Source organism: Manis javanica, chromosome 10 (genome assembly GCF_040802235.1).
Source record: "Manis javanica isolate MJ-LG chromosome 10, MJ_LKY, whole genome shotgun sequence".
In the NCBI taxonomy this organism is placed as follows: Eukaryota; Metazoa; Chordata; class Mammalia; order Pholidota; family Manidae; genus Manis; species Manis javanica.
The window spans coordinates 26,106,207-26,126,539 of record NC_133165.1 but is presented as its reverse complement, the minus strand read 5'-3'; the positions used below and the strand labels follow the sequence as shown (position 1 = coordinate 26,126,539).

General features: G+C 56.3%; 1 protein-coding gene across 7 annotated transcripts in view; it reads left to right on the top strand.

Moving 5' to 3' along the window:
- The window catches only part of MAD1L1 (mitotic arrest deficient 1 like 1), a 418,618-nt gene that overhangs the window by 145,739 nt on the left and 252,546 nt on the right, over positions 1 to 20,333 (top strand). For all 7 annotated transcript variants that reach the window (XM_037008488.2, XM_037008490.2, XM_037008486.2 and 4 more), the window contains one exon: positions 15,063 to 15,207. In XM_037008488.2, the coding sequence (XP_036864383.1) occupies positions 15,063 to 15,207 (145 nt within the window). The remainder of the gene's footprint in view (positions 1 to 15,062; positions 15,208 to 20,333) is intronic.

Sequence of the window (20,333 nt, the reverse complement as noted above, 5' to 3'; positions counted from 1 at the left end):
AGGTGCATTTGGGATCTTTCTGTGCTTCCTAAGCACTTCGCATCATTATCATTTAAATGGCACCTTTTCAACTATTGTAAAGTTGGGCTCAGCCAGAGCTGCCTCCCTCTGTGCTGGTGGGGCTTTGGGATGCTAATCTCCGAGACAGATGGCCACTGGGAAATCCATTTGCTAGAAGAATTTGTGTAAAGAGAAGCACTTTTCTTTGTTACCAGGCTGTTTCCTCCTGTTGCAGGGTGCAGGGCGCCTCCAGATTAATCCTTGAAGTATACTTGGGGAGGGAGCTCGTGGGGAAGGGGGTGACTAATTGAGATGAGCCCACAATTCCCAGGGTGGCAGCTCTTCCTTGTTGCAGTTGCCCACAGGGTGTGAGGAAGGCACCCGCCGTGTCTGGGGGCACCTCTGCGCCTGTGGGCAGCCCTCCGATGGCATGCCTGTAGACAGAGCCTGCCTGGGCCTGGGCTTGGGTCCTGCTTCCTGCCTGCGCTGAGGTGGACCTCCTTCATGGATCAGACTTCACCAGCAAATCAGAGTGTGGCCCTGGGGCCTGGTGGTCTGTGTACCAGGTGCCACCTTGTTCCTGCTGTGCCTGCAGGTGGATTCGGATTCGCCTGAGCTGAGCACAGGGCTCAGTGGGGGACTTTACGTGCCTCCTCTCCGTGGAGCTCATGTGGTAGGGAGGGCGTTTGGGCATGGAGATGTTTCTAGAACATTCCACCGTGCAGCATTGCAATTCCTCTCCAGTGCACAGGGAATGAACACCAGAACAGACCATGTGCTAGGCCACAAAGTAGGTGGAAATTAAGTAGCATACTCCTTAATGACCAGGAGCCAAGGACGGAATCACAGGGACGTTAGGGAATACTCTGAAGAAGGAGAAGGAAAACACTAAATCTGGGATGCAGCCAACGTGGTACTCAAGGGAAATGCAGAACTGTTGGTGCCTCTACTGAAGGAGCAGAGACCTGGTCATGACTTCCCTAGTGAGGAAGGAGGAGCAGACTGGCCCAGAGCCAAAGAAAGCCAGCCGCAAAGGCCATAGGTGAGCAAGATGAGAAGATGGAGACACGACAGAGGACAGGGTGAGCAGAAGTGTCTCCTTTCAAAGACGAGCTGGCTGACACACGCTGGTGAGGACACAGAGAAATTGTAGCCCGTGTGCACCGTGGTGGGAGGGGAGGCTGCAGGCGCTCTGCCCACGTGACCCGAACAGGTACCTGCACAGCCGTGTCCTATCAGCACTTTTCACAGCAGCCTCAAGCCGGAAGCAGCCAGGTGTCTGTCAGCGGGAGGGTGGATGAACAGCAGGTGATAGGTCCATACCAGAGAATGCCATCCACCCTAAGGAAGGAGCGGGCACTGACCCCGCCCCAGCGTGGATGGAGTATGTGTGGTGCAGAGAGGTCAGCCAGCCTCAGAGGCCCCTGGAGGAGTCCCAGCCACAGAGACAGTAAGCGGAATATAAAGCTACAGTGAGGCTTCACATCGGGCCCACTAGGATGGCTGGGATGAAGATGATGCTTCATACGTAACAATAACGGCACGTGTATCATTATGTCACATAACAGGTTTTATAATATTCATTTAAAAAATGGAAGTAGCGGTATTGGTGAGGTGTGGAGGGATGGGAACCCTCACGGATTACTGGTGGGAATATAAAAGGGGCGATACCCATGGGCTCTGTTTAGCAGGTTCTCCGGGGGTTAAACCACAGAGTTCATATGACTGAGCGATCCACTTGTGGAGAATGGAAGTGCACATTCACACAGATGCCTGCAAGTGAGTGTCCATAGTGTTCACATTAGCTAAAGGATGGAAGGAACCCAAATGCCTAGCTGACAGATGGGTAGACAGACCACAGTCCACCCATCCTTCGAGGACTCTGTACCCACAGAAGCAATGCACAGGGCCACTGCTGTGGGGACGGGCCTCAGAAACCTGGAACCGTGCGGGCAGGCCGGGTGGGGCTGCGAAGCACACAACTCCATCGGCATGAAGTGTCTATGGCAGGAAATGGCAGCCACATGGTGAGGGATGCCCAGGCAGGGCGACGGGCACTGTGAGCAGGGATGGGGTTTCTTTTTGGGAATGAGGAAAGTCGTCTTGAATTGGTGTTGATGTTTGGACAGCATGACAAATACACTAAAATCCACCAAATTATGCACTTTAAATGGTTAAAATGGTAGATTTTTTTTAAATGTAAAGTTTACTTGGGTAAGAAAATGAGTCAATTACTCAAAAAACGGTTTTGTAATGTTAGGTGATGCCTGAGAACCAAGCCAGGCTCACTGAGAAGATGCCCCACAAGTAACCAAATTCCCTGCTGTGGGAATGGGTGGATGGGGTGCCCTGGCCGCTGGGGGCGTGGCAGCAGCCTGTGGCTTGCTCCCTATACGGGCTGGGACTGAGCGGCATGGAGGCGGCATGCGGGCCAGCCGCCCAGGAGTTGGGGCAAGGCTAGGGGCACTCTGTGCACTTATGACTCCACGCTGTGTCATCTGCCCTAAGGGGGCCATGTGTGGAAAATGCTCATCAGCAGCAAGCGCTTTGTAGTTTGTAAGTGGGGCTGTGTTGAAGATGAGCTCAAGCCCCACAGGACAGGCCCCCCACTTTTGGGTGGGGCTGGTAAGTGACTGGGGGTAGACCTCCCTGTTTAGGCGGCTACTGGAGTCTCAAGTCTGTGGTAAAGCAAGGCTGGGCCTGTGAGCATTTCATGGGGCTTAAGTCCTCTTGGCCACTGCTGGCAGAATCTCTCTCTGGCCCAGCGCTGGCTCATCTTCCTGGCTGTGGTTGTGAATGATGTTCCTCTGGCGTGTCGGTGGCGGCAGGGTGGAGAATGCCCGAGACAGCATGGTGGCCTTGTGCTGGCAGAACGTAGCCCTGAGCGAAAATACGCACGGCAGACATTACAGTGGAGGAACCACTGGGAGGACAGGCTGCATGCCCCCACCCGTCGGGACTGGTTCGGGCTGTGGTGTAGCTGGGGAGATATGTGCTCACTGAGTTGGGGTTTGGGGTCACTGCAGGGGCGGGAGGGAGGCCCTGGTGCTCACACCCACCTCACATGTTCCAGGATGTCTGTCTTTCTTGCCATGTGCTGCTGGGAGACATTCCCTGATGTGTCTGCTTGGCCCAAGTGGTGTCTGACACACAGTAGGTATGCAGTCTGCACTGATTTGAGGAGCTGCCAGCAGTGAATCTGCTCTGTCAGCTTGTGGTCTCAACTAGTGCAGGGTCAGGACTGAGGGACCTGACCTTGTAAGTCCCTGGTCCCCGCACTGAGCCCTGGGATCCCCATCTCCACCATACAGGCAGCTGCATGATGGCCATGAGCTTGCGGGAAGCTGTTGCACAGTAGGTGCCCGTGCCTTGGAAAGGCTGCTCCAGCGGGCGGAGCACGTCCGTCTCCCGACCCCCGCAGGCAGCCCCACCCTGTCATACTTGGAGTCTCCCAACAGTGTGCCCATGCCAGCCTCCACTCCCTAGCTCTCCTGGTGTCCCCTGCCAGCCTGTAGCATGGGGGGCACCTGGCACCCCCAGTGTGAGGCAAGCGGAGCCTGCAGCTCCAACAGGCATTAACCCTACCTTTACAGGTCACATCTGTCTCAATCAGTTCTTAAAGTTCTGGAGGAAATAAACTGCATGGAGCTGGTGTCTCAAGTCAGTGCCAGGTCGGGGGGTGCAGGCGCATGGGGGGAGTGAGCGAGCTGCCAGCAGAGTGATGGACGGGCAGGTGCTGCGCTTGCTCCCAACTCTCACTGAAAAACAAGGGGAGAGAAACCAATAATTCTTTAGACTTCATTTTCTCCTCTTGCTGTTGCAGCCTGGAAGATGCTGTGGAGATGTTTATTAAGTGGGGCGACACATTTAGAGAGCTTGTCGGCCATGGTTACCACATGCTGTGTGCGTGCAGGGGCCGCTGCTCTGTAGGTGCCCCCATGGAGCCTGCCGTGTTCTGCGTCCCTGACGGGGGGCTCCTCACAAGTGGGGGACAGCAGTACTCCAGGAGGGAGTTGATGTCGGTGTCCCCATGTAGGTGCTGCACCTAAGTGGGTATCGACTTCTGTGCTCTGTGTCAGGACAGGAAAATCGATGGGAAAATAAACAGTCAGGACGGGCTTTATTAGTCAGGGCCGCCAGCAGCTGGAGGACATCGGCGTCAGGCGTGGATCGAACCTGAGCTGAGAGCAGGCAATCCCACTCTGCTCGCTACACTGCTGGTGGTCGGGCATGCTGGGAACCTCGGCGCCAGAGCTGCTGACTGGGCTGTGGGGTCCTCGAAGAGGGGCTTGGGGAGCCCACCACTCAGGGCTCCCTGTGAGTACAGTTCCTGCAGTGTCCACCCCACATGCCTGGTTGGAGGGCTTCCCTCCTCCAGCTGATTCCTCTGACCTGTCCTTGCTGGTGGACTGGGAGACCCTACCCCGCCCACTGGGCCCCCTGCCTTCTGCTCGGGCCCCCTCCTCCTGCTCGGGAGGCTCTCCTCTGGGGGCTGTCACGCCGCCCCTTGCTCAGCCTCCTCTTTGCTCTCAGCTTCTCGGGCCTGCCTGTCCCTGCTGGCTGTGCAGGACTGTCACTTGTGCTCTCTCCTGCTCCTGGATAGTAAACTCCTTGAGGACAGGGCTGTGATCTTTTACATTGTCTTTCTGTCCTATTTGTTTTTATTTCTGGCACAGAGCCCAGGGATGGCTGGGTAGAGGTGCTGATGCATTGCATGCAGAAACAGTGTATATCAGAACCTGGCCTAACTCAGCTCTCTGCTCCAGGTAGATGCTCCAGGGACGGCAGTTTGCTTTTCTCGTAGTATCTATTTTGAATATCATTCCATGTCCATTCAAATGGCCTCATTTTCTTGAAGAATGGTTCCTTGTCTCTGGGAGGAGGTGGACGTCACCCAGCAAGTAAACGGTGAGGTGCCAGCACTTGCTGGGCACCCTCCATGGGACACACGGGCGCCAGCAGCTTCCTGCTTGTGTGTGGGACTTGACCCCAGTTGTTAGGACAACCCAGGGCATGGGGTGCCAGCAGCTTCCTGCTGGGGCGTGGGGCCTGCCCCCAGTTGTCAGGACAAATGAGGGCCTGAGGCTGAGTGCTTGGGGCGCTGCCTGCATAGGCCGTGAACTCCTGTCTAGAGTTGTTCCCTGTGTGTGTGTACAGGTTGCCTGCCTGGGCAGTTCCACGTGTTGGCAGTGTCCCACCTGCCCCGGCTCAGGCCTCTTCCCACCCCTCAGTTCCCTCTTAGCGACTGAGCACCGAATGGGCCCAGCGTGCCCCTCCTCCCCTCACATGCCGCTTGTCCACCCAGACCTGCACCCAGCGCCCTGCCTGCCTGGTAGGTGTGGCTCTGCCCCTTGACACAGGGGAGGGGCACATGGGGAGGTGGGGGATCCTGGGGGGAAGGTTGTGGGTGCCCAGCTCTTAGCTTGCAGGACACAGGTTTTGTCCTGGCTGCCCACTTGCAGCTCCGTGGCCTTGGGAAGGCCATGCCCTGGCCTTGAGGGGAGCAGGAGTCAGGGCGTAGCTGAGATGGGCACGAACGAACACATGGGTGCTGCTCTGAGCCCCTCCTCTGCCCTTGTGCCCACAGGGCCTCACCAGAGCTCCGTGGTTGCCACCACATGGGAATGGGGGGTGTGGTGTCATACCTGGAGCCCGTCAAGCCCTGCCCTGGGAGAGATGGGGCCGCCCAGGAGGTGGGTGTGGGTGAGCGGGGTGCCCGGCTGTGAGCAGATGGGGAGAGATGGGGCCACCCAGGAAGTGGGCATGAGTGCGTGGGGTGCCTGGCTCTGAGCAGACTGGGAGAGATGGTGCCGCCCAGGATGGTGGCTGTGGGTGAGCCGGGTGCCCGGCTGTGAGTGGATGGGGAACTTCATAGGGTCATCCTTTCCATGCAAGTCTAGCAATCTCAGAGCCTCTGGTCCACCCAGGCTTGTAGGGGCTTGTTGGCTCCAGCATTGGGAGCCCTGAGGGGCCGGCCCTTCCATGTCTCTCCACCCTCTGCACGCCTTTCTGGGCCTTAACACAGACAGCTGTATAGAGGGCAGTGACCAGCAGTCTGTTTCACTAAGGGCCAGATAGGCAATGCTTGTGCCTGTTTGGGCTGTGATGTGTGTCACAGGAAATGCGGCCACCAACCCTGCATGAATGCACGGGTACGGCTGTGTCCCAGTGCAATTCTTTTCAGAAGCAGGCAGCACCTCCCTTGGGCCCTGGGCCGGCCCTGCTGCCTGCTGTCCATGCGTCTCCCCTGAGTCCTCATGCACTTCTATGACGTGGCTGTGTGCAGACCTGGATGCTCAGCGACAGTCCTTCTCTCCCACCCAGAGAGATCAGACCTGGGCGTCTTCTGGCACTTTGGGCACTTGGCAAGCATCCCTGTGTCCCTGGGCATAGGGTCCCCTCAGTCCTCCATGTGCCATCATCCCCCCCAGGCTTGCTGGCCCGAGTGAGGCCACTCCGGGGGGCCGTATGCCCTCTGGTCCCCACTGTGTTGCCCTCTCCGGATCTCAGTGACCTGGGCAGAGGCTGGCTTGCCCCACAGGATGCCCCAAGCCAGCCTCACTCTGGCTCCCCACTGCCGCACCCCATGTGATTACAGGCTGCTGACTGATCAGCTCAGCTGGGTCGTTTGTCATGGGTGGGATTGCACTGAAATGCAAAGGGTAGTTTTCCTTCTCACATTCCAGGGTCAAATGGAGGTGTTGCCTGTGTGGCCTCTGTTCATCTGGGAATGCAGATTGGATTTGGTGATCCCAGTGGATGAGAGGTTACGATGTATTCACCAGAGATGGAGGGAAAACCCCTGGGAGCCACCGCGGCTTCCCAGCCTGCTCCCTTGCTGGCCTTTGGTGGGTAGTTATTTCAGCCTTTGTTTTTCTCATTCTCTAGTTTTGTTTCCACTGTTTGGGTTTTTATTTATTTTTTCAGAGAAATGTGTAATGGCACTTGGAGGCATTTAAGATTGGATTTAGATGGTGTAAATAAAGACAGCCAGCCATGTGCCACACCGGGTGTTGTGGGGCCAGGGTGAGGCTCGCTGCTCCCTCTCCAAGGCCCCCCGTGAGTCTGAGCAGGACCAGACGGGAGGGGCTGCCTGCCTCCCGCCCTCCCTCCTGTATCTGGTCCCCCTTCCTTTTGCCCGACATGTGCCAAAGCCACCCCCTGGCAGGACTAGGGAGCCCTGGTCCCAGGCTGCACCTGGCCCCAGCTGGCCTCACAAGGAAGGTGCCCGCGTATGTAGATGGGACTCGGGCCTGGCCAGGAGCCCAGCTCATGCCTCATCAAGAGGCTTGTTCCCTCGTCAGGGAGCAGGGACACAATGCACCGGTACTTCCCTCTCGGGTTCTGGGGGCACTCAGCAAGAGGTCTGCATGAGAGGGTCCCTCCCCGCGGGGCTCTGCCGCACCTGCGTGGAGGTCGGCCTTTGGGCTCCGCCTTTCTCGGAGCTCCTGGCTGCGGACCCCTCCGCGTTCTTAGTCCATGTGAAGCCTAAGGAGACTGAACTGATGTGACTCTCAGCCAGCTCCTTACCAAGGAGCCTTGGTGGGCACTCAGAAAGGCCAGACACGGCCTCCCTAAGGCAGGGACACGGGAGAGGAGCGCAGACTGGCTGTCACTTCGCACAGGCGGCTTGTTAGAGTCCCCGTTGCCCGGAGAGCTCCTTCCTGTCAGTGAGGAGTTGGCAGGTGGGGGCTGCGTGGTGCCCTGAGCATCACACACTGAGGGGCTCGCACCCCCAGCTGGCAGAGTCCAGGGCCCCGTCCTCCTCCCCACGTGCTGCTGTTCACTCTCGCAGGTGCCCTGGGCTGGGCAGTGAGCCTCTTCTGCTGAGCTGGCCTCCAGGGGTCTGTGGTGTGAGAACCACGCCGGCGGCAGGGCTGGGGGTGGGACTCTGAGTGTGGTGCCAGCTCCTCCCCATCTGGGACTCAGCCCTTGTGCTGGTCTGGCCTTTCACCATGCCTCGCTGACTGCTGTGTGGCTCCCTACTGGGGCCCGTACGCGTGGCTGGGTGCACGTTTCCAGGTGCTTCGGGAGCACAGCGGGGCCAGCTCTGTTCTCAGCCTGGCCGGAGCGTGCCCTCTGGTGGTGGGGTCTTCCCACGGCTCCCCCAGCTCCCAGCCCCTCAGCACCGTGTGCCTCTGCTCCCAGGAGCCTTACAGCATACTTGCCCTGGGGCACTTCCTGGCACCTGGTTCAGCCCTGCTGCCATTCCTACCCTTTCCTGAGGCCCAGATACCCTGTCCCCTCCCTTCCCTGAGAGCTGGGGACTCTTCCCTGAGGGGTGGGACTGTCTCGGGAACTGTGAGCCGAGCACATGTGGAAGCCCTGCCCGTGCTGATGCATGTACAGAGCAGTGAGCTAACCCCACCTCTGCCCTGACGGGGAGCTTCAGGGCACTGAACAGACAAGCACACACTCACACAGCGAACTGGGACATGAAGGGAAAGCATGGGGGGTTGTGAGCAAGAGTGAGGAAGGTTTGGGTAGGATGGCAGAGGAGGCAGTACTCCTATGGGGCGCTTTGTGGAGGTGGCTGGTGTGGGGAGGAAGTGGCCGAGGCAGGACTGCGGGGAGACCCAGGCAGGCTGGTCGAGCCTTGAACGTGGCTGCTGATGGAACACAGCGGCCTTGGCAGGGTGAGGTTGCCAGGTGGGTTTGTGGGCTGTGTCGGGAGGGTGAGGGGCACAGCCTGGCCTGGCTCTAGCAGTGTGGGTGGGGGAGGTGGTGGTCAGATGTGCTGAGGTATGGTGGGGGGTGGGGTTGGGGGGAGTAATGGAGTAATGGGGAGGGGGGCTCCAGGTTCTGGCTGTGCAGCTGGGTGAGCAACTGTGCCCCTCACAGGGCGGGGGGTGTGGTCAGGTTCAAGCAGGAGCGGTCAGAGGTCAGGGTAGAACCCAGCTCTGGATACCCGCCTGGGAGCTCTGTGTGCCTGGCATGGCCCCTTTGCTCTGGCTCCCCACCTGCTCCCTGTGTGGACCTGATTGGCCCCGTCTTGAGGTCCCTGTCCCAAGACCCACCCTGGTCTGCACGTCCAGCACCTCCTTCAGAAGGTCAGCCTTCCAGAGCTGCTCTCACGTCAGTGGTGGCCCTGCCTACCCTCATTGCCCACCCACAGCCACCACTGGCCTCCCTCGCATCTTTCCTGCAGAATTGCCCCTAGAAAGTGCAGAAGCCAAGGGTCTGGGTCTGTGTGAGTGGTGTTGCTGCTTGTCTTGTGGCTGCTGGGCACCTCTGAAGGGGTGGGCAAGGGTAGGGGGGGCCTCTGCTCCTCCTGCTGTTGGCACGTGTCCCTCTGCCCCCAAGGGCCTTGCTTAGAAGGCTTCCCAGGACCTCTCTCCACCCAGGGCATAGACTGTGTTGAAAACTGAAGTCTTGTGCAGAGGCCACTGGAGGAGGGAGTGAACCTGTGGCCACGATGAAGCCCATGTGGCCCCCAGTTCCTCCCTGCTGGCCTGCTTGGAGAGAGCGTGCTCAGTTCGTGTATGATCTGCTGCTTCCTGGTGTTCTGTTGAATGTGTGGCCACCCCATCCATCTGCTATTAATCCTCTAGTCTAAGCTTCCAGAAACAAACCCAAAGTCCATGAGGAAATGGGTGTTGCAGGGGACCCGGTGCCAGCGGTACGGCCTCCTCTGCAGGTTCCCTCCCAGATGGCGGACCAGCCCATAACCAAAGGCCCACTTGGCTGGAGGCTGACCACTTACCAAGCAGCCCTGTGCATCCTTGGCAGCCCCGAGAGGTTTTTTGTCACTTGGCTCTAACTGCTGTCTCCCCATGGAAGCCAGGATGGCCCTTAGTACTGGAAGCTGGCTGCCATATCCCTTTTCTGTCTGCAGACCCTCTGGTACCCTTCGCTTCCTGCTGCTCCCTCACTGTGCTGTTAGCTAGTGTTTGTCCCTCTCAGGGCTCAGCACATACGTGCATTGTGTCCCTCACACTGTGCCCTATGCCTCACAGGTGCCCTCTGGCTGGGTTCCCCCCATGTCTCCCCTGCCACTCCGGTGCATCTCTGCAGCCCTGTCCATTGAGCTGGTGGTGACCTTTCTGTCGGCCCAATCCTTGGCATCATTTGGAACTGCAGCTCAGTCACATCCCCCAGGCCTGATGGTGCACAGGGCAGGTGTCCTGGGTTGGAGCACCTGACTGGCACACCCATTACACTGCCTGCGTTTGCCACTGTCCACTCCTCCAACCTCAGCTGCACCTGTCCTTTCCCTGCAACCATGTGTGTCTAGCCCATTGCAGTGGTTAGACCTGCAGTGGTTACCTCATGCTGTCTGGCGGGTGCTTCGGAGTGGCCATAAGAAACAAAGCATGTGTGACCCTGTGCTTACTGTGACTGTCTTTCTTGTGCCATTGAGGAGGTGTACACGGCTGTGAGGTGCCCTTGCTTTGAACCTGGTTGGCTGTGGTTTTTGGGTATGCGTAGGCCCAGAAGAGACTCGGTGCAAAGCCTCGCCCCACACAAGCGTCAGGCCGTCTCCCACAGAGGATGGCCACCCTCTGCCCCACGGGGAGTGTGTGGCAGCTACTGTTCCATACTGTTCCTGTCGAGGCCAGCAGGAGTTGGGAGAAGAGCCAGGAGTGGGCGGTGGTCTGTCTGAAGAAGGTCACTGAAATGTCTGCTGCCACCTCAGAGTGTGTGCCTCCTCGCATTGTTCCTTGATGAAGATGTGCCGAGGCTGGGAGGCTCTCGGGGCCCTGCTCCCGCGGCTGCAACGGCCCTCACAGCGAAAGATAGGTCTTCAAAGCTCAGCAGATGGTGGCTCAAAAAGGCTTGATCGATAAATGTGCCGGCTTCTCCTTTGAGAACTAAAAGCTTTGTTTTGAACTTCCTGGGCTCACCAAAATGCCAGTGACCTGAGTTCACCTTAAACAGGAGACCAGAGGTTTAATTTTTCATGAGTTTCTCTTCTTAGCTTCACAGAAAAGGCTGAGATTGAACGGGAAGAGCACCACCAGCAGGGGAGGGTTGGCCGGGTGCTGGTCTCATGGGTAGGCCATGGGCACTGGGGAAAGTCCCCCTGGGTGCTGGTCCCATGGGCGGGCCGTGGGCACTGGGATAGCCCCCCAGGGTGCTGGTCCTGTGGGTGGGCCGGGAGCACCCAGGAGAGCCCCCAGGTGCTGGTCCTGTGGGTGGGCTGTGGGCTTCCATCCTGCAGAGCTCCCTTTGGAGGCTGTGGGCAGGGTTGCCCATAGAAGTCCCTTTCTGGGCCCTTGGCATGTGAGATCTGGGTTGGGGGAGCCTTCAGTTGGCAGGTGGTTTCAAAAACAACTTTGGGGCACTTTGGGCTGGATTCCTGGAACACAAGAAAACCACTCCTGCGGAAGCCAACCTTCCTGCTAGCAGAGGGCTTGGCCTTCACTGCCACCTTGCACAGGGCCAGGCTCCCTGACTGTGGTGCTCCCCTGAGCTATATGCTGTCACCTGCCTGCATGGATTTATACATGGAGTAAGTGCCTACTGACTTCCTCTCCCTGCAGATAGCAGCCCAACTTTCTGCTTTCCTTTGAAGCTGTGTGAGCTCTGAGAAGGTCGTCTGCGTCTCTGCCCCTCTCTTCTTGCATGGGCCCTTGTGGTCTGCCCTCTGTCCCTTTTCTTTCTGCACCCCCAACCCCACCTTGTCCTGTTCCTTTTCCTAGGAATGCCCAGCCATCTGGTGCGGAAGAGCCTGCTGGTGTCGGGGTCCCTCCCCTGCTCCTCCCCTTGCAAGATGGTTATGCACCCCTTTGCTGCATGTCCTGCTGCTGCAGATTTTGAGTTTGTGCATCTACCCTCACCTCTCTCCCACACTCTGCCTTGCCAGCTGGCACCTCAGTGGCCCCTCCAGCAGGGCTGGGTGAGGCACAGGGGTGGGGGTGCTGACCCCTCATTCCCTCCTGGCAATGCCATCTCCTGCTGGTAGTGTCAGGGTGCTCGCTGGCTCCCGCAGGTTGGCACTAAAGGCCTAAGTAGTGGTTCTCTGAGGGCCTAGCTGTAGTGATGGCAGCCTCTTCCCTTGCTCCCACAACTTCCTGAGGTTGCTGTCCTCTGATGCTTAGGTTCCTTCTGCCTCCCGCTCACCCGGCTCCTATCTCTGCACCTGGTAGACTGTCCTTCGTGTTAAATTCTGTCTCTTCACAGGATATGTGTGTTTCTTTGCCTGAGGGACATAACCCTGTGAGGTTGGGCTGGGTGGGGTGTGATGCCCACCGTTTGTCCAGGGCATGGAGCTCATGCTGGAGCTGGGGAAGTGCCAAGTGGATGGTGCATAGGCTTGCTTCTAGGTGGCCCTGGATGGCGCTGTGGGCAGTGCTCAGCAGTGTGGCCTCCTGTTGTGCGCAGCTTAGGCATTACAGCCTAGGTCTGTCTTTTTGAAAACTGAGCACTAACGAAATACCAGGCCTGGTGGCAGGCCTTGAGAACGTGGAGCCTATGTGACTTGGCAGGCGGAGGATGGGGCTTGTCTTGTGGCCAGGGCGAAGCTGAGAGGCACTCAGGCTGGGTCTGCCCTGGGGCTGCCCTCCACTGCTGACCCTGCTGGTGTCAGGCCTCCATTAGCATCTTAGCATCGTGCGTCCTCTGGCCTTGTTCCTTCCCATGTGATTTCTTGAACAGCGTTATGCCGGTAGGAGACGGGGTTCATTCTAACTGGGCACAGGAGCTTTGCTGGCCTGGGCCCAGCCCAGAAGCCCCGAGAGGCTTTGTCATCGTGTCTGGTTGCTGCGGGACATGTGACCTGTGTTGGCATCCTGCAGTCAGCATTCTTGTTTCTGTGACACCTTAGACGGGGACAGGGCCTCAGGTCAGGCACCCCAGTGCTCTGAAGGACTGAGGCATACTGTGTTCTAAGGGCCTGCATAGTGAGCGGAGCAGCCAGCAGCCAAAAACGCGGTACTCTGGGCTCAGGCTTGCACCCAGCTCTCTGCAGGTGGACAGCAGTTACCCTGTGGCTGTGCATATATTTGTGCCTGCTCCTGGAGGGGAGGTCTCCAGTGTGAGCCCTGCCTGGATGCAAGAGCATTGTGCGCCCAGAACTGCAGGGCTTGAGGTTTGCCAGGCCCCCCAGGCTGCCATCAACAAACCTGTGCCCAGCCAGATTGGCTTCTCAGGGCCCCCTTGCCCCTGAGCCGAGCGAGGCGGAGTGCTGGTCCCAGCAGGTGGCCCTGGCTGCACTCAGGCCTGTGCGTGCATGGGTGAGAAGGGGCCATTGCTCTAATTAAATTACCTGTCTTGGATCAGAGGTATTGTGCTGTGGGCTCCCCACCTGGATTCCACTATTCCACAGTCGATTTCACAGTCTTTGGTTATTAAATTGGCCTATGAATAGTTCTAAATTGAACTAGAACTCAAAATAGCCTCTTAGTATGTTTGTTTCAAATGAATATTAGCACTTGTTTTTTTCTTGTGTGTGTTTGGCTATGAACAAGGCTGGAGGTGGCTGGTGAGGTTGCCCAGCTGCTCAGTTGGGCTGAGTGTCAGTGTTGGCTGTGGGGTGGCTGCGCTGACACAAAGTCTGGGCCCTGAAGTCAGCATATGGCTGCAGCACCCGGGGGTCCTGTGGCCAATGCTTGTGGCCAGTCAGGGTGGCTCCAACCAGGAGCTCTCTGCCCAGCCTCTTCTACACATTTACTTTCAAGTTATGCTTAGCTATTTAAATACTTACACTAAATTAAAACTTAAAACCTCCCCATACTCAGATGTGAATTAGAAAGTTTGCATAGTGGAGACCGCCTCCAAAGAAGGCATTGTCTGCCCTCACTGCAAATTCAGGTTTCAAGGAAACCATGTAATCAAAGCAAAAGGAGATTGTGGGTGCCCTGTGATCCCAGAGGCACAGGGCTACCGCCCCAGGTCTGCGTGCTGTCAGGCAGCCCCCGTATTCTTATCTGTCGCCACCTCACGGCTCTGCTGCCCCTATTGCCTGATAGCACGATCCCCATAACACCACATCTCTGTACCATATTTTTGAAGTTTTAAAGGTTTCCGTTGGAAGAGGCTCCCTCAGAGAATGTGCGGCTGCCGGGTGTTCACCTGCACCTGGCAGTGGGCCTGGCCACACACAGCCAGCTCTCCTTGGGGTGGCTCCCTCCCCAACCCGCTGCAAAGTTCCCTGGGCTCTCCCAGCCACCCTCCCGCATGCAAACCTGGGGTGCCCATGTGGGGTACTGCTGTGTGGGTGTGGCCCATCTGTGGGGCTGCGACGAGGTCTTCTGCAGTGTCATGTCCGGCTCTGGTTCACCGTGGCGACTGGGCAGGCCCGAGAACATGCAGAAACAAGCCAGTGTGAGGGCAGCCCAGGCAGATCTGCTGGACTCACCCTGAGGGTGCTTCTCTGCCAGGCCCAGAAATTGAGATCTAGCCTGGGGGTGACTGGTCGGGAGCACAAGGCCCTCTAGGTTGGAGTCCCTTCTCATCTGCCAGAGGGACATGGCCTCTGTGGAGGCTGGCCTGTGCCCAAGGCTGTTGCAGTAGCAGGTGAGAAACAGGTATCTGCCTGAGGTAGAGGCGCAAGTGGCCATAAGGGGGAGCTGGCAGCTCCTCAGGAAAGGTCAGCCCTCCGCAGGCAGTCTGGTGTGACAGGCCAGCTGTGCCCTGGTGCCTGCCTGCAGGAGATGTCCCAGCCCCCCTGGTGGCGGTGGCTCTGGCTGGCGCTCCACTCTGCAGTGTTTGTAGGAAGGGCCCACCTCGGGCGGGGGCGGATGCCCTCCCACTGCACATCTGTGGCTGACTGCCGCTCGGAGGGAAGTGCTTGCTCTGATGATTTAGTTCATTCAGAAGCACCGGCTCCCTAAGCCCTGCGTTGCTGGCAATCTTCCCCATTGTGTGTGGAGCTGAGCTTCCCCTCCCGCTTGCCTGCCGTGCTCTGGGATCACCCCGGGTGTCTATTTGAAATCCAGAAACTCCTGAAAGGCGTTAAGTAGCTATTCAGAAGTGAGGAAGTGACAGTGAGCTGGGCACACGTGCATCTCTATTCTGGGCCCTGAGTGACGAGCATCCTGGTGGTAGTGGGCCTGGCGGGGGGTGGGGGGGCTCTCTGTGGGCCAGGCCTGACGCTCTGCCCTTTTGCCTTCCCCCTGCAGTGCCCGGGGGCTGGAGAAGGCCAGGCAGCAGCTCCAGGAGGAGGTCCGGCAGGTCAGCGGCCAGCTGCTGGAGGAGAGGAGGAAGCGGGAGGCACACGAGGCCCTGGCCCGGAGGCTTCAGAAGCGGGTCCTGCTGCTGACGAAGGTACGAGCTCAGCGAGGGCGGTGCGCCCCACCACATCCACTGGTGGCCTTCTGTCTTGGCCCCCACGTTTGTTAGGATCACTCCCAGATTAAATGTGCTTTCAACCACAACGCCCAGGCGCTTGCCTCCTGGCCAGTCAGGCTTAGGTCCCTGGGCACCTCCCGCCAAAAGGAGAGCCATGGCTGGTGGTCCGGCCATGTGTGTTCATTCTGGGTTGCAAGGAGGGGTCTTGGAACACAAGTGAGAGGCTCCCAACCCTGATAGTTCCTGCTGGGACTGGAGGGCCCTGCTGTGGCCTGGCCCTCCTGGTGCCCTCTCCCCTCTCAGTGCTCCTGGGAAGGGGCAGAGCCCAGGGGCATGACACCGTGGCCTGGGGCATCAGTGTGGGGCACAAGGCCCTGTGTCTGGCAGGTGGGGCAGCCCTCCTCAGGCCTGGGACATGGCAGCCTCCCCTTCTCTCTCTGCCTGGTGAGTGCAGGGCAGACGGCAGGGGGCCTTGTCCCAGGGTTGGGGGTGAACGCTGTTGCCTGGTCCAGACGCTCTGAGCAGGGTATTCCCGAGCTGGCCTGTCCATGGGCCGGGTTTCCTTCCATTATCCTGTGCCTAAGCGCGCCTGCCGTTAGGCTCAGTAAGCTGGGCACGCTAGAGCATGAATTAAGGCTTTCTGTGAAAATGTTATTTAAAATGTTGCCTTGGATGCTGACATTTCAGAAGACGAAGATGGAAATGCTTGGATCTGTCCCTAAATGCTCTCTAGGCAAGGTGTGGGCATCTGGCTTGCTGGGTAGAACCTCCTGGCTGCCCTCAAGCCGTGCTGCATGGGCCAGCCCCCACCCCAGGGAAAGATGGCCCCCAGGAAATATCAGTTGTCTTTGATAAACATTTGCCTGCTCTTGATCATTTTAAATGAAAACCTAGGCTCTTCACCCTGGGACCTCCTGTACAAAGGCCTTTAGATAACGAGTCATATCTCAGCTACTAAAAGCTGGCTATCCTAGGGCTCCTCCAGCATCTTTCTGGCTGGGCCATGCCTGCTAACGTCTGCTGTGCATCACTCAGGGTCCTGGGTCCAGGAGCTCGGTGGCCGGGGAGGAGCCTCTCCACCCAGGCCCCAGGTGCTGCTCCTGAAGCCCTCAATGGGGAGACATTCCAAAGATTGCCGTGTGATCTGGCCACCCCACTTCTGGATATCTACACGAAAGAAATGATATCACATCTCAAACATGTCTGCACCCCCGTGTCCATGGCGGAGATGCAGTAGCCTTGACATTGAAACAGCCTGCATGCCATTGGTAGGTGAGGGGATGAAGGAGGTGCAGTACATATGCAGCGGGCTGTCCTCAGCCACGATGTCATTTGGTGACACCATGGATGGGCCCAGAGAGCATCCTGGGGAGTGAAGGGCATCAGACAGACACAAATACTGTAGGATCTGACCTGTTCACAGTCTCACAGATACTGCAGACAAACTGGTAGCTGCCAGCAGCCAGGGTGGGTGAAATGGGTGGTGATGGTTGAAGGTACAAACTTCCAGTTATAAGATAAATTAAAAACAAATTTTCCCCTCTCCCGTCCTGCCCACCTCCTGCGAGGCCTTTTTTTTTTAAAATTCTTATTAAGGAATCATTAATATACATTCCTATGAAGGTTTCACAAGAAAAACAATGTGGTTACTACATTCACCCATATTATCCCATACTCCCCATACCCCACTGCAGTCACTGTCCATCAGTGTGGCAAGATGCCACAGAGTCCCTACTTGTCTTCTCTGAACTACACTGGCTTCCCCGTGACCCCACACACACCATGTGCACCAATCATAGTACCCCTTCAATCCCCTTCTCCCTCCCTCCCCACCTGCCCTTCCCCACCCCTCCCCTTCTTAGAAGGGGAAGGTAACCACTAGTCCCTTCTTAGAGTCTGTGAGTCTGCTGCTGTTTTGTTCCTACAGTTTTGCTTCATTGTTATACTCCACAAATGAGGGAAATCATTTGACACTTGTCTTTTTCTGCCTGGCTTATTTCACTGAGCATAATACCCTCTAGCTCCATCCATGTTGTTGTAAATGGTAGGATTTGTTTCTTTCTTATGGCTGAATAGTATTCCATGTGTATATGTACCACATCTTCTTTATGGACACTTAGATTGCTTCCATATCTTGGCTACTGTAAATAGTGCTGCAACAAACATAGGGATACATATGTCTTTTTGAATCTGAGATCTTGCTTTCTTTGGGTAAATTCCAAGGAGTGGAATTCCTGGGTCAAATGATATTTCTATTTTAGTTTTTTGAGGAACCTCCATACTGCTTTCCACAATGGTTGAACAATTTTACATTCCTACCAGCAGTGTAGAAGGGTTCCCCTTTCTCCACATCCTTGCCAGCATTTGTTGTTCCTAGTCTTTTCGACGCTGGCCATCCTAACTGGTGTTAGGTGATGTCTCATTGTGGTTTTAATTTGCATTTCCCTGATGATTAGTGATGTGGAGCATCTTTTCATGTGTCTGTTGGCCATCTGAATTTCTTCTTTGGAGAATTGTCTGTTCATGTCCTCCACCCATTTTTTAACTGGGTTATTTGCTTTTTGGGTGTTGAGGCATGTGAGCTCTTTATATATTTTGGATGTTAACCCCTTGTTGGATAAGTCGTTTACAAATATATTCTCCCATACTGTAGGATGCCTTTTTGTTCTGCTGGTGGTGTCCTTTGCTGTACAGAAGCTAGCTTGTTGTAGTCCCATTTATTCATTGTTGCTTTTGTTTCCCTTGCCCAAGGAGATGCGTTCAGGAAAAAGTTGCTCATGTTATATTCAAGAGATTTTCGCCTATGTTTTCTTCTAAGAGTTTTATGGTTTCATGACTTATATTCAGGTTTTTGATCCATTTGAGTTTAGTTTTGTGTATGGGGTTAGACAATGATCCAGTTTCATTCTCTTGCATGTAGCTGCCCAGTTTTGCCAACACCAGTTGTTGAAGAGGCTGTCATTTCTCCATTGTATGTCCATGGCTCCTTTATCGTATATTGATTGACCACATATGCTTGGTTTTATATCTGGGCTCTCTAGTCTGTTCCATTGGTCTGTGAATCTGTACTTGTGCCAGTACCAAATTGTCTTGATTACTGTGGCTTTGTAGTAGAGCTTGAAGTTAGGGAGCATAATCTCCCCATAGCTTTATTTTTCCTTCTCAGGATTGCTTTGGCTATTTAGGGTCTTTTGTGATTCCATATGAGTTTTAAAACTATTTGTTGTAGTTCTTTGAAGAATGCTGTTGGTATTTTGATAGGGATTGCATTGCACCTGTAGATTGCTTTAGGCAGGATGGCCATTTTGACAATATTAGTTCTTCCTATCTCCCAGGAGGCTTTTGGTCACCTCATTCAAGAGGACACAGCCTCCCCATCCTGGACCAGCCATGCCCTCTGCCTGTGAGGTGGTCACAGACATTGCTGTGACCCGTGGCATGCAGGTTCTGTGTGGGTGTGAGCCTTATTCTGGGGTGAGTGCCTGGAGTGTGGCTGCTGAGTTGCAGGCAGTGGCTTTTAGAGCTTGAGTACTGGGGTCTTACATCAGTGGTGGTCTTCTGCACTCTGGGGACCACTTTTCCTTGCCCCACTTGGCCTTTCCCCCCACGGGCGAGCTCCTCACTGGGCTGTGGCATGGCGGTCCAGGCCGAGGCTCCAGGTTGGTTGCAGGCCCGGGCGTGGGTATTCCATGGGGTCCCAGTGTACACTAGCCTGTTGCTGCTATCAGTGCACAGATGGGGCAGCCAGAAACAGCATGAATATGGTATCTCTCAGGTCTGTGGCTCAGAAATCTGGGTGGATCCGACTGGTTGCTGGGTTCTGGGTCCCATGAAACCCTGTCAGGGCGCTGGCTCTGACCACCCACTGCTTGTCCAAGGCTCTCAGAGAGGCTGCTTCTGGTCTCATTCAGGTTCTGTGGAGTTCAGCTCCTGGGCTTGTGGGCCTGAGGGACTGTCCTTGGTCCTGGAGTCAGCCACATTCTTTCTCATGTCCTCCAGTGGGCTACCTCCAGCAGTACTGGGTCACAGTCCAGCACTTCCACCTCCTCAGCTTCCCTTTCTGTGCCTTTGGCTGTACTAGAGAAAATTCTCTGTTTTTAGAAGCTCACATGATTTGGCCCACCCAGACAGTCCAGGACAGTCTTCTTCTTTAAAGGTCTGTAACCTTAATTTCATCTGCAAAAATCCTCTTTGCTTTGGAGGTGACCACTCACATTACTGGCCTACCATACATGTGGTTAAGGATGGTCAATGGTATAGATGCCAAGATTTGAAAACTCAGATGTCTCCAAGGGCCAGGTAGGCAGCATGAATGTGGTGGTGGGCCTGTCCGCAGCAGCACGGGTGATTTGGAGCGTGCAGTGCCCAAGGAGGGCCGCCCACCTCGGTCTCAGCCTCTGTGGCCCCACGGGGATCTTCTGAGTTCTTCAGACATTTTAGCAATTTGGATATTTATGGAAGTGCTTCAACTTACACATCTTCAGTGGATTCAACAGCGTGTTTGTATTTGTGTTTGGAGGTGGTGGCTGTTCACGTTGGTACAGAACCCAGGGTGGCAGCTGTGCAGGGCTGGCACTCCTGTTTATAGTAGGAGCTCTGGGGGAGGCTTGGCCATGGACTGTCAGTAGGTGAGATGGGTGTGGGGCGCTTCCCGGGTTGTTGTGTCATCTGTGCACAAGCCTGCCATCTCCTCTGCCTCATGCCCATGCGGCACCCCTGTTGCTGAGGGAGCACCAAGCTTGTGGGCTGGCGTGGACTGCAGCCGCCGGCTGGGACAGGCTTTACTAGGGTGGCCCTGGCTTTCATGGCTGCTCAACTCCTTGGTAAGAAATCCTTGTCAGAGTGGGGGTGACCCATGCCTGGGCAGGCAGGTGTGTTCCCACCACCTGGGGAGTCTGCGCCCCTCATGGCCCAGACTGTGTCCCTCTGCGTTTGTGAGGTTTTCACCTGGCTGCCTTCCTGGTCATTCTAACCTTGTCATTCACTGTGCGGGCTCCCAAAGCAGGAAATTTCTACCTGCTCTTTGCTGGCTCAGTAGGTTGGAGGTTGATGGTGCTTTCTGGCCCCGTTCCCCTACCCAGACTGTCAGGCTCCTGGGGCTG